General features: G+C 43.1%; 1 protein-coding gene and 1 long non-coding RNA gene across 2 annotated transcripts in view; one reads left to right on the plus strand and one right to left on the minus strand.

Moving 5' to 3' along the window:
• The window catches only part of si:ch73-242m19.1 (uncharacterized), a 139937-nt gene that overhangs the window by 35799 nt on the left and 88450 nt on the right, over positions 1 to 15688 (plus strand). The window contains exons 10-15 of the mRNA XM_067985017.1: positions 1043 to 1243; positions 3307 to 3428; positions 3852 to 4080; positions 5583 to 5785; positions 7553 to 7708; positions 9880 to 9973. Coding sequence (XP_067841118.1) covers positions 1043 to 1243; positions 3307 to 3428; positions 3852 to 4080; positions 5583 to 5785; positions 7553 to 7708; positions 9880 to 9973 — 1005 coding nt within the window. The remainder of the gene's footprint in view (positions 1 to 1042; positions 1244 to 3306; positions 3429 to 3851; positions 4081 to 5582; positions 5786 to 7552; positions 7709 to 9879; positions 9974 to 15688) is intronic.
• The window catches only part of LOC137322013 (uncharacterized), an 88856-nt gene that overhangs the window by 3009 nt on the left and 70159 nt on the right, over positions 1 to 15688 (minus strand). The window contains exon 3 of the long non-coding RNA XR_010962942.1: positions 1403 to 1459. This is a non-coding gene — a long non-coding RNA (uncharacterized lncRNA). The remainder of the gene's footprint in view (positions 1 to 1402; positions 1460 to 15688) is intronic.

Consider the following 15688-nt stretch of genomic DNA (forward strand, 5'->3'; position numbering starts at 1 on the left):
TGGCTTATTGGATTATAAGAGTCTAAACAGGTTAGAGAACCAAAGGGGGATCTAGGGGTACAGATACACAAATCACTAAAGTGGCAACACAGGTTAAAAAGGCCATTAAAAGGGCAAATCAAGCACTAGGGTTCTTTTCTAATTGAAAAGCAGCAAAGTTATGTTAAACTTATATAGAGCCTTGGTTAAACTACACTTGGAGTATTGTGCACAGTTCTGGTCTCCATATTATAGAAAGGATATAGGTATTGGAGAAGGTGCAAAAAAGATTCACAAGGATGATACCTGAACTGAGAGGATATAATTATCAGGAAAGGCTGAACAGGCTGAGGCTCTTTTCTCTAGAAAAGGGAAGGCTGAGGGGTGACCTGATAGAGGTATTTAAGATAATTTTAGGGTTTATTAGGGTAGACGTAGAGAAAACATCTCCACTCGTGGAGGAGTATAAAAGTAGAGGTCATAAATATAAAATAGTCGCTAATAAATCCAATAGGGAATTCAGGAGAAAAGAACATGGAATGTGCTACCACAAGGAATAGTTGAGGCAAATAGCATAGATGCATTCAAAGAGAAGCTAGATAAGCAAATGAGGGAGAAAGGAATAGCAGAGCATCCTGATAGGGTTAAATGAAGTAGGGAGGGAGGAGGCTTGTGTTGAGCATAAATGCCGGCATAAACCATTTGGGCCGAATGGCCTGTTTCTGTGCTGTAATTTTGATATAATTGATGTAAGGCAGTGCTGCAATATTCAAATGAGGCCTGGGAGTTAAAATGGCCTGAGCCTCAGGCTCGAGTCTCCACAGGGGTTTCCTTCCCGATTGTTTGCCCGATTGTGCCCTGATTTACATTCGAGGCTATGGCTTCAGTGTCCAGGCTCATACATGGAGAATGACCAGGCACTCGGTGGCTGCCAGTGGCAGTGTTTTCGTGCTCAAGTGTAAGCCGCTATGCTCAGGTAAATGAAGAAATTGGGTTGGTGTGAGGGGAAGAATATAGCAAATGTACATTTTCTGCTGAATGATTTCTACAAATTTCCACTCAGCTGCTGGACAGTTATTTTGAAGCCTATCAGCATGTTTTGGATGTGGAGGAGCGGTTTGCATTGGCCCAAGTTATAACAGACATCATGCACAAACGCCCACGGTTTAATTTGAGCAATGAATACTTTGTGAAGACGTATCGAGCTGAATGTACATGCCTGAAACTCCACTTACAACTTATAAGAGACATTTTGAACAAACAGGTGAGAGTAAACCCTAGTACTGCAGTGTTGTAATAAACCTATTTGCTATATTGTGGATAGTAAAATTCACTGTAAAATGACTATAACTAGATTCTTGGGTTATGAAGTGTGCCGATGCATTGACACATTGCACTGAGGTAGTTGAGTGTAGATCCTTACCTCATCGTTGCTTTTACACTGATGGTGTGCGGTAGTAAGTGCGTCGTACTCCCAATGCTAAAAACATACAATAATACAGTGCTTTAGACAATGCCCAGCACCTGACTTTTCACAGGTTCTAAGAAAAGAGGGTACAAAAAACAAGTGCTGCTTTTCCATTCATGCTCTAGCACAGAGCAGTAGTGTGCAAGTACACTGAATCGGGGACACAGGTGCTCGGAAGGGGAGACAGGCGTTTGGACGGGGAGACTGGTGCTCGGGAGTCAAATAAACCACATAAACTTATTATTGTATAAATCACTAAACCTGACCCTTGGGAGCTTCTGAGTATTAATGCACCCGCAGATGTGAGATCTGCTGCCTTGAAAACATTCCATCGACTTTTAGAAAAAAACGCAAGAGTTAGTCCACTCCGTCATCTGGTACTTAACTGAACAGATCAGCAAAGTCTCGGATTTGATCACTGATGTGTCCAGAGTTGGCTGGCATCAGCTAGGGTGGCAATGGGGATGTTAAAAATTCAGGTTCCCGAGCCCAGAGAAGGAAAAAAATAGCCACTGCTGAACATTGTTCTGTGACCACAGCTGGGAATGCAGTGTGAATGTTGGGTGAGAATGGGATTCTGTGCTCAGGTATCATGTCCCCCACTGACACCTGCTGCTTAGGTTTGCACATGAAGAATGGCCACTTAGATTGGTTCTTGGGTGAGCCTGTTGCCAAGTAGCTGTACCCTGACATGATTCAATGCCTTTAGAAGAGGAGAGGTGAAAGTGGGGAGAGTGGGAATCAGATTCTGCAGTGGAATGAGCCCAGTGGAATATGTACAAAAATGTAAACAACACTGCTCCTTTAATTGCACAAATAGACAAACAAATGTCCCTATTGAATATACGGTCACAAATTTCTGAGCATGTGCACTAGGGTTTAAGGGCACTGGTCAATCCCATTAGCAGAGCCAGTGCCTGTAGTGCTTGCTGGTTAATTTGCACTGCTCAATATATGATGGCTTAACCCGGGGGATGTAACAATGTTTCCCCCCTCGTCATACGGACTGGATACTGTGTCTTTTACACATGCCCTTGCGTGTACTTCTCCGATCTTCTGATGTGCGGAACTGATGAACACTCTAGTGAGACCAGGTCAACGTAAAATCAAGAAGCCAATTTATGTTGCAGAACACACATGACTGAACAGGATAGTATTTCTGGACTCTGTAACTTCTTCTATAATCTTTCCCGTGACATATAAAACCACAAAACTGCACTCATCTGAGCAAACACACTTAAATTTAAAGCATACCGTTGAATGGAACTCGTTTCCAAACCCTTTCTGTGAAAAAATGGTCAAAAATCCTGAAACATGCATAAATGAATTGGATCCAACTCTTTTTTGTTTCTTGTAGGATGGTACAAATCTGTGTATTTTCTCCCCAGGCTCACTGATCCTGTCAAACAACATGTTTCTTATGGCAAAATGGGACAGAGAGATAACCTATTCTTGGACCTCTCCCAGTGCTGCTTTGCAGCCATCCACTGACTAGAAAATGTTTGACAGCAGCCCCAGGCTGTGATTTTTTTTTTTTAACTTTCCCTGCGGGTAGGTGTCAGGCCTGAACCTGGCATCTCCCCAGAGGAACTCAGTGAAGTAGCAGGAGGGTTAGAAGTTGTGTTCCTGTGCTGTGCCACCTGTTGGTATGTTAGTGTGCCACCAACCACCCCACCCCAGTTGTTCCATCTTCTGTGTAATTGATATGCTGATAGGGTTAGATGAAGATGGGTGGGAGGAGGCTCATGTGGAGCATAAACGTCGGCATAGACCAGTTGGACCGAATGGGCTGTTTCTGTGCTGTAAATTCTATGTAATATATCGATGCTTCAAATAGTATCCCTTAACAATACTTACAGATAGATGACCAGCGGGAATATGTACAGAGGATTTGGAGGGCCGGGCAGATGGAGATGGGTATTGAATTTGGGCTGCCCCTTAATGTCATTACTAAGCAACCAGTTGCCATTAACAACAGTTGGTAAGCATAAAAAACGCTCCCAATACATAATGTTTTATTGATTATGATGAGTGATATGTTCTTTCATTCATGGAGTATTTGTTGTTGGTGACCATTTCTAAGAACTGTAATAGATCATTCATCCTGGCTATTTTAATTAGTCTTTCCTGCTTTAACTAGCATGTAAATTCATTACAGTGTCAGATTGCAAGTACAAATCCACATTTGATGAATGTTGAATAAATTCTGTGTGCTATTTGAAAACACCACAAAATACAGGTCACACCTTCACAAAGGCAAAACCTGTGTATGGTGGAAGGAATCTTTTGGTGTTAAAATAGTGGGTGCAACCTCTATATCATATTTTTACAGTACTTTCATTTGGAGAATAATTTCTATGTAAAAGATGTCAAGATAATGAAAGTGCTCTTGCTGTGCTTTCAGTCCTGCCTTGAAAAAGATTTACTTGTTAGAGTTTCACCCATCACTGGGACTGGCCTCACGTATTCCGAAGACACTGGAACATACATACTGGGAGCTGCATCACGTACACAGACCAAAGACGGCCGATGAGAGCGTCAGCCTAGAGAAACAGGTCCTTAATCTGGCACTGGAAAAGTGGGCGGCCATGGAAATGCCCGAATTGTCCTACGGCCTCCAGGTTCAGAAGGATGTAGGTATATTAAGGTGGGCAGATGGGGTCGAGATACAGATCAGCCGTGATTAATTGAGTGGCAGAGCAGGCTTGAGGGACTGAATGGCCCACCCCTGTTCCTATATTCTGTCAAATCTGTTTTGCCAAGTGGGATGTAAACTTTAAAACCTTTTGCTTAACAAGACTACTGCTTTTACTAAATAGAGTGATATTTGAAACTGTAAATCCAGTGGGGCCTATTCAGTTACATAGGAGAAAAGTGACAGCTGGCATTGGATAACCAGGCATTAGCATACACAAGGATGTTGGATAATATTATAAACACTGACAGCAAAGCTCCAGTGGCTTAAACAGTCATCCAAGCCCTGAGAGTGCATTACTGCCTCGAGCAACCTCCCAAATGTGTTTTTGTAATATGTACAATGTGGTATTGTTCACCTTTTTGGAACTATTCTGTTGGAGTTAACATTTTTCAATTAAGCCACTGAGTTTTCTCATTGCTGGAAAACAGGGTGTTTTGTTTTACACCCTTATGATGTGATCTAGACCAGATTATGTAATGGGTCACCTGATAGGAAAAGCTAGCATCACAGGGAAATAATGCACACTGTTTCACCATTTAATAAAGTTGTTCTGTATATTATCCATTTTTCAATGGAGAGAAAAGCTATTCCACAGGATAGCAACTTTATCCAACTGGGGTAAGACGGTACAGTAGTGACCTGGAGAAATGGAGGACTGCCATCATATTCAATCTCAATTGGGAAAAGGGAAGATGTAATTCTAATTAGTTGTTTGATGTGTGCTGAATAAGTGCGAGACAGAGGGGTTGATTTTAATCCTACCCGTCCGGTGGAAATGAGCAGGTTACTTACCCGCTCAGATCCTGACCATTTCTGACTGTTTGCGATGTTAACCTGCAGGGTTTTGCAGGCGGATGAGGCCCGCCTAAAGCAGGAGCCTCAAAGTTATGTAAACTGGGGTCCTATTACGTCAATAGGACCCTGATACAATTGTAACCGAGGCCTGAGTGGAGAAACCGCCATGGCTTTAACGTTAGACAGAGCAGGTCTGAAGACAGAAGAGACCCTTCTGGAAAATCTAAAACATTCCTTTGTGGGGCCATCCATCAGGAGCAGGATTGCTCCTCCAGGCCCCACAAGGAAAGTCACGGCCTCCCCCATCCACGATACTCACTCACCGCCACCTACCTATAAGCCGACGGGCAGCCCTTGGCGACCTGATCTTAGCCTGCTCTGTTCTCTTTTTACGCCTGTTCAGGGTGGGAAGTGGACCGGTGGCATTTAAATGAGGCTGGGAGTTAAAATAGCCCGGGCCTGAAATTTAGGCCGGCAGTGAGTTTCGCACTTACCCCGCCCCCTTGAAACCCACTCTGGGTTAAAATCAACGCCAGAATGTAAATGCAACTGACTGACTCGGTTGCATTTAAGTAGATGGTAGCCAGTTTTACGTTGACCAAATCCTTTGCCTTCATTTAGTTGCACCTCTTGCTTTTCCAGTTGTTTTCAGGTGTGTTTATCGAAGATCCACTTTTTGTCAGAGACATTGGGGTTTCCTTTATAGAAGTTGCTGAAGAGGATGAAAATAGACTAGGAGCAGAAAAACAAGCCTTTATGCTGCATACGTTCTCCAGACTCCTGGAGATCATTACGTTGCGCCATCGATTAATAGAGGTTGCATCCGAAACTGCCCTGTTAGCTCGGTGAGTGCATCTCATCAGGATGTATCTTCCTCCGTTTTGAGTGTTTTTAAAAAAAATCACATCTTTCTTTCCTTCCTACGTCTTTCCCTGTCCATGAAATTCAAGCAGTAAGCTTGCTTTCAGGCTTATGCCAGTGCCACTCTCAAACTGGTTATTATGAACTCGACAAGAGCAACATAGGACTCATCCATTGATTTGATTTTTCTCCCCCTTCTTTGCTAAACCTGACATCATGGTTGAGGTCATGAACTCACTGTAAGAAATCCCGATTGTGAAGCTATGCCTTATTACTGAGTGGTGTAAGAGTACATTAACACCTTTGTTATCAAGTTGCTTAGTCAGGTTTTTAAAAAATGAATATTAAATTAGTATACAACAATATTAAAAGCTAGTGACGGAACCACGTATTTGTCCTTATTATGTACCACCTTTGACTATGAATTAACAACAGAACAGGTTCTCTCTCGCTTGCTCTTTCTTTCTTATTCAGGTTACTTGATATAACAGACTGGTGCTTTTGTTGACACCGACAGGATAGCTGCTAGTTCTTGTTAACTGAACCTGTGAGGATTTATTTTTAAATCTGGTGTGTGCTTTAATTCAGGTTTGTAGGATGGAATGGTGTGCGGATCTGAGACTTGCAGAGGGAGACATGTTACACCTGCTGATACTTCAGTAATGGAGGGGCTGATTTCACTTTATTATTACCATGCTCAACACTTCAAATAGCAATACAAGGAAATTGTTTTTGGCATTTGAGCAATAGGATAATTTTTTATATATATATATATATATATATGTGTGTGTGTGTGTTTCAGTGTAGTTTGAGTTGCATCCTTTAGTAAGTGCATGTGTGCGCACATCAGGTAAGCGCAGAATCTAGCTGGGGTGAGATACCCACCCAGTTGGATCGCTTACTGACACTCACTGTTGATGCTCATATGTGAATATGGTGGGGGGGGGGATACTGGGGGCAAGTGGTGCTCTTGGAACTTGAGTCAGCAAGGAGTCAATGCCGTCAGGGAGGAGAGAAAATCGGTTAGAAAAATCTACTTGTCATGGAGAGTGGGGTGGGGAGGGTTGGAGAGTCCTATTTCATTTTCAGTTCTAGGATATTTCACAATAACTAGCTTAAGAGGGGCATTGACATTAGCTTGGAAGCAAATTTACTGCTTGAATGCAGCACCAAAAATAATCCTTTACTTGAAAAGCTTGGAGGCCAGGTGATGCTATGGCACACCACATGAGAGTTAGATGTGCATGTTGTTGAGTTCAAAGTTTCAGCCTTGGCACACTGGGGAAGCATCAAATGAAGACTAGGGAGAGAGGGGAAAATTGGAATAGATGGACAAGAATGCCCACAATGCATGATGAAGGGGACCAGTAAATGGGGAGAAATCACACGAAGTTTACCTGAAATGGGAAGGGAGACCCCAATCAGAACTGGGCATGGATTTATACATGAATATTGTTGAGGGCACAAAATACAAAACCTAATTAAACATCGCATTCTGTTGTAAACTAATCTATGTGAATTTGACTATTAATTTAATGTTTTTAGACATCAGTTTAGAAAATTGCTTGCTTGAGTCTAATTTGCATATCAATTATTCTATAAATCACAGTTGGAGTGTAGGGACTGTTATACCTTATGTTAGAAACTTGTAATATACAGCTTGTTGCAAATGGCCTCCTATCATTCTTTGATTTTGTAAGACCAAAGAATAGCAACATATTACCCCTTATAACATTGCTGCTTTTTCCCAGATTATACAAGTCTGTGGCAGTGCAAATGGGCTTTGATGAATTCCATCTCTACCTGCGGCCAATACAGTTCGAATTTGCAGCCCACAAGGAGAAAGCTGATCAGCTCCCTCCGGTGTTCATTACTACTCTGCTGGAAGACGACAGTAACATTGACAGGTATCACAGTCAAAGTCGCGCTTACGATCAAAGGGACCAAAGAACCCAATTGGTCTCTCTGTCTGACTTACATCTGTTGGAAAGATTTTTGCATTTCTTTTTTTGTTTGTTGTATATTTTCATCCCTTTTGTTTCTTCAGCCCTCCCTGCACCACTCTGTAGTCAATGAGGAACATGCTGGTGTCCTGTTCCTGGGCTTGTGCTTCGTAATAAGGACAAGGGCAGCAGGCGCATGGGGACACCGCCACCTGCACATTCCCCTCCAAGTCGCACACCATCCTGACTTGGAAATATATCGCCGTTCCTTCATCGTTGCTGGGTCAAAATCCTGGAACTCCCTACCTCACAGCACTGTGGGAGAACCGTCACCACACGGACTGCAGTGGTTCAAGAAGGCGGCTCACCACCTCCTTCTCAAGGGCAATTAGGGATGGGCAATAAATGCTGGCCTTGCCAGCGACACCCACAGCCCAAGAATGAATAAAAAAGAAAAATTCCCTCCAGGAGATGCACAGGAGTGACTTGGACTGAATCTCCTCCCTAATTTCTCTTTTGGTGAGAAAGCGGTTCATCCCTGCTCAACCCTGCTGAGATCAAGAACTCACTCACTGTGTTAGAAACAGCTGAGAAGTAGCATTCTACTTCTCAATGGTTCCAGCCGTATCGAGGTGCTGCAGCACGAGGCTGTAGTAAGTTGAGGGAGGTAGTGACTTCTGGTGTACCATTCCTATGATGTAGATTGGCTACAGATGTCTTGGTGATGGATAGCACAGATCTGCAACTGACTCTGTGTTGATCCAAAGCCAATGGAGGCAGTTGTCCTTGGTCGTTCATTACCAGGTAGGTGTGTCAGGGGCTGCACACACAGTTAGTGGTATAATGATTGTTAAAGGCATTCCAGCTCTGGTACTTGCTGATCTTCCTTGCACTGCATTCTTTCATCTTGTATCACTTGAACCATGCAATGCTGCGATTGGGGCAATCCAAAACTAACTCCCAATATTAATTTGAACTTGACTTGCTGACTACTTACTCCCTGAGCTCCCATGAATATTTGTTTATAATGTAATTGCTTCTTTTCATGGTCTATTTTCAGCTCCTCCTAGTCTGCTGTAATTTTGTAAATGTGGCAGTTACAATCGGCTTCCTGTAAATCAGCATCCAATATTCAGTTAGTTCATGTGCCACATAAACATACTGTGAGGGGAGAGAAAATTTCTTCAAACCTTTTTTCTTTCATAATTTTTTTTATGTGTATGGAAAATGCCTCCAAAATTAATCAAAGCCTACGTTAAAAATGTACTGAAAAACAACAAAATGGATAAAACGATTCAGACCCTTTAACGGTTCCACTGTTTATGGAGCTCCCCCTAAACCTGTTCCAGTTGGGTTAGTTAAGCACAAAGCTCAATTCCAGCCAATGCCACAGATGGGAAAATTACTCTAAGACTTCATTTTAATGCTTTATATTTAAATCAAGCTCATGCCTCATTGTTTAGTGGCTCTAAAGTACCTGCCAGAAAATCATGTTTAGTTTTAATCATTCTTCCACTAACGTGGCCAACAGTAATTTCTGGGCTTATATGTTTAGTGTTTAATGTTTGAATAACTTGGCTATAAAAAATGAATAATTGGAGTAGATTTTAACTTTCAGTGGTGGTGAAAAACCGGAGGTAGGGGATTGAAGACGATGGAAAGGATCGAAGTCAGTGGAAGGGAGAATTGACCACCTGCTACAATTTGCCCAATCTGTTACTGCTAGTTTACCGCCACCGCTGAGAGTGAACATATACACCATTCTTTCTTAATAGCTTGGGTTAGCAGCAGTTTATAATATGATTTGTCTCTGTAGGTTCCCATTTATTTCTTTGTTTTTTCCTCTCCTAATTATTTTCATTAGCTTCATTCTGTTTTTTCCTCAGGGTTACAAGAATGGGCTACTAGAATTGGACTTGTTTTTATCCGAGAAGAGAATTTAGAGGGGATATGATTCAGGTTTTTGAAATGCTGAAAGGCTTTCGTAATGAGGGCCAAAAACAGATTATTTAATTTAAACTGCGATTATTTGTGGCAGTGATTCCTTCCAAGGCACGTTAAAGTATCTAAACAAATTAAGACTGGTATATGACGTCATCATGAGTTAATATCTAAGTTGCTTTTTTTCTCCACAGATATGCTCCCTCGAGTTTACTGTTAGCGATCCAGGAAGTTGATGAAAGCCATATAGGAAAGTTCAGTTTTCGCACCAAGGAAGCAGTTCTTCAGGTGAGACTTTTGCTTATTGAGGATGCCAGATAAGTAAAGAGTCAACCTCCATGTTTAGCCAGTAGCTTGGAAGAAACGTAGGACATAGAGTCCAGTGTAGAGATTCTTCTATTTGAAGTGGCTCATTCCACCGCATTGGAAACAAAAATCAGACAATTATATGGATCTCATTAAGGATCCAACCTAGTTAGGGGCAAGGGTCATACTCATTGGAGTTTTTATTTTTTTTCTGTCTAAGCATGTAAATGGCATTATGGTTTCTTCAAGATGTTTATACGTATTTCTTTAGGCCAACACGGTGTGGTGCTGTTTAATAAAGAAAAGGGAATTTTCCAGCCCCATCTCCAGTTTAATGATTCTTCAGCATCAAAAAGAGGAATTGGGACTAGAATTCCACCATGAAAAGGGGAACACAGTGGTACAGCTTCAGCAGTTGTGACATTTTAACGTGTTACTTCAGCTTCTTCGCACTGTGTCAGTGGAGGAAGTGGTATGAAAGAGTTACTGAATCTAATACCATCAAAACAAACTACCTGAACAAAAAACAATCTTTTGAAACTGAAATGAACTGAAACCAGAAGCTTGTTGTCTGGCGTTAATGTCTCAGATAATAAGTTTTTGCTAACAAGGCAAATAATTAACAGCTGCTGGCACATCCTGGGTACAGCCTGAGCCCTCTTCTGGGTGATACTTTAACTCATGGAAGGAATCGCTACCAAGTTGACACAGGCTACTGGCCAAATAAAATGCATCAATCAGTGTGGGTGCTATTCGGCACTTATGAAAAGAAAGAAAGACTTGCATTTAAAAAGCACCTTTCACGACATCCCAAAGCATTTTACAGCCAATGAAGTATTTTGAAGTGTTGGCCAGGACACCAGGAGAACTCCCCGGTTCTTTCTTGAATAGTGCCATGGGATATTTTACATCCACCTGAGAGGGCAGACTGGGGCCTCGGTTTAATGTCTCATCCAAAAGATGGCGCCTCCGACAGTGCAGCACTCCCTCAGTACTGCACTGGAGTGTCAGCCTAGATTGGGTGCTCAAGTCTCTGGAGTGGGACTTGAACCTACAACCTTCTTACTCAGAGATGAAAGTGCTACCACTGAGCCAAAGCTGCCATCTGGATGTATCTTGGTCTTTTAACGTCTAGCAATTCCTATGTTCCATGTGACAACCCCAATCAGGTCTCTAACTCCCTGCTTTCATCAATTCCTCACACTGCACCTTAAGGACTTGATGTCCTCTCTTTCCGCCCCTCCTCCCCCACACCCCCCAACCTCACCACATACACCCAGTATCTGCATTTATTGTCACCATGTATGAAATCTGACATGTTGGTTTCATGGGCAAGGTAGATAGGCAGGTGTTGACCCTCACAAACAGCAGAATGGCTAGCCTCTTACAAGTAAGCAGGAAATCATGAGATCAGTGCAATTCTGTAGAACGTTGCTTTTGATTGTTGGGGAAAGCCAGTCAGCCATCAGCTCCAGTGAGGGGCCACACATTTCCTGAATCTTACAAGGTAGTTTCAGTGCTGCAGAGGACAAGCAGAAGGAACAATCATTATTGCCACTGTAACATTTTAACGTCAACAGTGTTGGAGCCCATCTAAAGGAGGTGGCTGCCTGGCAGTAATCTTCATCCATGCCAACCACACCTTCAAGTCCCTCTGGTCCTGCTCATCTACTGAAAGCTACAGCTTATATAGACAGTTGTATGCTGATGCTGCTCTGTGATAGTATGGAGGAAACAGCACACAATCACAATTTTAGACACCTCCTTTGGATGCTCTTCAAGGCACTTCTTGACTGATCCAGACATCAGAACCATTATTCCAAAGTGCTGTTCAGTGAGTACCCTGGTTTTGGCTTTGGCCTCATTGTAACACTTCTCAGCCCTGTTGTTATCATACCAACTATTATCATCAACCAAGGTCAAAGAGGATAACTGGAATATCCCAGAAGCTACCTATCTAATCTGGTATCTCTCTGAAAGAGATCTGGAATGTTGGAGTGTTGCAGGATGCAAAAGTCACGGCATTGCCCTGGCGGATACTCGGGTTGATATCACACACTATCCTCAAAGGTAGTAATTTCCAGATTACTCCCGGTGCCACGCGCTAGTGAGCATAGAAATAGGAGGATCGAGCAGATGAATGCGTGGCTGGAGAGATGGTGCAGGAGGGAGGGCTTTAGATTGCTGGGCATTGGGACCAGTTCTGGGGAAGATGGGACCTGTACAGGCCAGACGGTTGCACCTCAACGGAGCTGGAACCAATGTGCTTGCGGGGCAGTTCACTAATGCTGTGGGGTGGGGGGGGGGGGCTTTAAACTAATTTGGCAGGGGAATGGGTACCAGGATGTAACAAGGGGCACAAAGGATCGGGGGAGAAAAATAGCACTAAAGCAAGTAATAGTGCAGCATTAGGTGGGATCAGACTAAGAGAGAGTACAAGAAAGGCTAAGACTGGTTTGCAGTGCATGTGTGTAAACGCACAAAGTGTGGTAAACAAGGTTGGTGAACTGCAGGCACAAATAGCCACATGGAAATACGATGTCCTGGCGATAACGGAGACCTGGCTCAAAAAAGGGCATGATTGGGTACTAAACATTCTGGGATACAAAGCGTTCAGGAAAGATAGGGAAGGAAAGAAAGGAGGGTTGGGTGGCAGTATTGATTAAGGAGAATATTGCTGTACTGGAGAGGGAGGATGTCATGGAGGGGTCAAGGACAGAATCTATTTGGTTAGGGTTAAGAAATAAAAGAGGTGCCATTACACTACTGGGTGTAGTCTATAAGCCACCAACTAGTGGGAAGGATATAGAGGAGCAAATTTGCAGGGAAATTACAGAGAGGTGCAAAAGCTATAGAGTAGTGATAACTGGGGACTTCAACCATCCTAAAATAGAATGGGATAATAATAATAATATAAGGGGCACAGAGGGGGAGGAATTTTTGAAATGTGTCCAGGATAACTTTCTTAACCAGTACGTTTCTGGCCCAACGAGGAAGGAGGCATTGCTGGACTTGGTTCTAGGGAATGAGGTGGGCCAAGTGGAGCAGGTGTCAGTGGGAGAGCATTTAGGGAGCAGCGATCATAGTATTATAAGGTTCAGAATCGCTATGGAAAAGGACACGAACCACTCTAAAGTAAAAATATTCAATTGGAGGAGGGCCAATTTCAGTGGGATGAGAACAGATCTGGCCCAGAATTGGAATCAAAGATTGTCAGGCAAGACTGTAATTGAACAGTGGGCGGCCTTTAAGGAAGAGATGGTTCGGGTACAGTCTAGGCACATTCCCATGAGGCAGAAAGGTAGGGCAACTAAAGCCAGAGCTCCCTGGATGACAGAAGAGACAGTAAGGTGAAAGGGAAAAAAGGGGCATATGACAGATGTCAGGTTGATAACGCAAGTGAGAACCAGGCAGAATATAGAAAGTTCAGAGGGGAAGTGAAAAAGGAAATAAGAGGGGCAAAGAGAGAGTATGAGAATAGACTGGCAGCCAACATAAAAGGGAAACAGGCAAGTAAACAGTAAACGGGTAGTTAGAGGAGGGGTGGACCATAAAGGAGATCTACTCATGGAGGAAGAGGGGATGGCCGAGGTATTAAATGAGTACTTTGCATCTGTTTTTACCAAGGAAGAAGATGCTGCCACAGTCTCACTAAAGGAAGATATAGTTGAGATACTGGATGGGCTAAAGATTGATAAAGGCAAGGTACTTGAAAGGCTGGCTGTAATTAAAGTAGATAAGTCACCCATTCCGGATGGGATGCATCCTAGGTTGCTGAGGGAAGTAAGGGTGGAAATTGCGGAGGTACTGGTCATAATCTTCCAAACATCCGTAGATACGGGGGTGGTGCCAGAGGACTAGAGAATTGCAAATGTTACACCCTTGTTCAAAAAAGAGTGTAAAGATAAACCCAGCAACTATGAGGCCAATCAGTTTAACCTCAGTGGTGGGGAAACTTTTAGAAACGATAATCCAGGACAGAATTAACCGTCGCTTGGACGAGGGTGGATTGATTAGGGAAAGCCAGCACGGATTTGTTAAAGGCAAATCGTGTTCAAATAACCTGATAGAGTTTTTTGATGAGGGTAGATGAGTGCAATGCAGTTGATGTGGTGTATGGATTTTCAAAAGGCGCTTGAGAAAGTGCTGCACGGTAGGCTTATCGTCAAGATTGCGGCCCATGGAATTAAAGGGGCAGTAGCAATGTGGATACAGAATTGGCTAAGTGACAGGAAACAGAGAATAGTGGTGAACGGTTGTTTTTCGGACTGGAGTGGTGTTCCCCAGGGGTCAGTGCTGGGACCACTGCTTTTCTTGATATATATTAATGACTTGGACTTGGGTGTACAGGGCACAATTTCAAAATTTGCAGATGACACAAAACTTGGAAGGGTAGTAAACAGTGAGAAGGATAATGATAGACTTCAAGAGGATATAGACAGGCTGGTGGCATGGGCAGACATGTTGCAGATGAAATTTAACACAGAAAAATGCGAAATGATATATTTTGGTAGGAAGAAGGAGGAGAAGCAATATGAACTAGAGGGCACAACTCTAAAAGGGGTACAGGAACAGAGAGATCTGGGGGTATATGTGCACAAATCATTGAAGATGGCAGGGCAGGTTGAAAAAGTGGTTAAAAAAGCATATGGGATCCTGGCCTTTATAAATAGAGGCATAGAGTACAAAAGTATGGAAGTCATGATGAACCTTTATAAAACACTGGTTCGGCCACAACTGGAGTATTGTGTCCAGTTTTGGGCACCGCACTTCAGGAAAAATGTGAGGGCCTTAGAGAGGGTGCAGAAGAGATTTACTAGAATGATTCCAGGGATGAGGGACTTTAGTTACGTGTATAGACTGGAGAATCTGGGGTTGTTCTCCTTGGAACAGAGACTATTGTGGGGAGATTTAATAGAGGTATTCAAAATCATAAAGGGTCTAGACAGAGTAGATAGAGAGAAACTGTTCCCATTGGCAGAAGGGTCAAGCACCAGAGGACATAGATTTAAGGTGATTGGCGAAAGAACCAAAGGTGACATGAGGACAAACATTTTTACACAGCGAGTGGTTAAGATCGGGAATGCACTGCCCGAGGGGGTGGTAGAGGCAGATTCAATCATGGCCTTCAAAAGGGAACTGGATAAGTACTTGAAAGGAAAAAAATTGCAGGGCTGCGGGGAAAGGGCGGGGGAGTGGGACGAGCTGGATTGTTCTTGCACAGAGCCGGCGCGGACTCTGGGCCGAATGGCCTCCTTCCCTGCTGTAACCTTTCTATGATTCTAGCTGCACATTGACTGAATAACATCCCTTTCCATTTTTCTATGGCACAATTTGGCTTGAAAAAGTTTGCGTGGCCACATGCTTGCAATTAGTGATGCCCTAGGGAAACTGTTGATATCAAATGAGCCTTGCTGGTCGGATCTTTGCTGCGGCTGAGTGCCGGTAAGTGGGTGTGTGCTTTAGCAGAGCCTTAATGACATTTTGAAAACATTGATGCAAGAGTCCAGAAAGGCTTACTCCTCTCAAATTCCCTTGGCAGCTAAAAGGGCTCTCATAGAATCATAGAAACATACAGTACAGGAGGAGGCCATTCGGCCCATCGTCCACATGCCAGCTCTTTGAAAAAGCTATCCAATTAGTCCTACTCCCCTGCTCTTTCCCCATAGCCCTGCAAATTTTTCCTCTTCAAATATT

The sequence above is a fragment of the Heptranchias perlo genome, chromosome 5 (assembly GCF_035084215.1).
Source record: "Heptranchias perlo isolate sHepPer1 chromosome 5, sHepPer1.hap1, whole genome shotgun sequence".
In the NCBI taxonomy this organism is placed as follows: Eukaryota; Metazoa; Chordata; class Chondrichthyes; order Hexanchiformes; family Hexanchidae; genus Heptranchias; species Heptranchias perlo.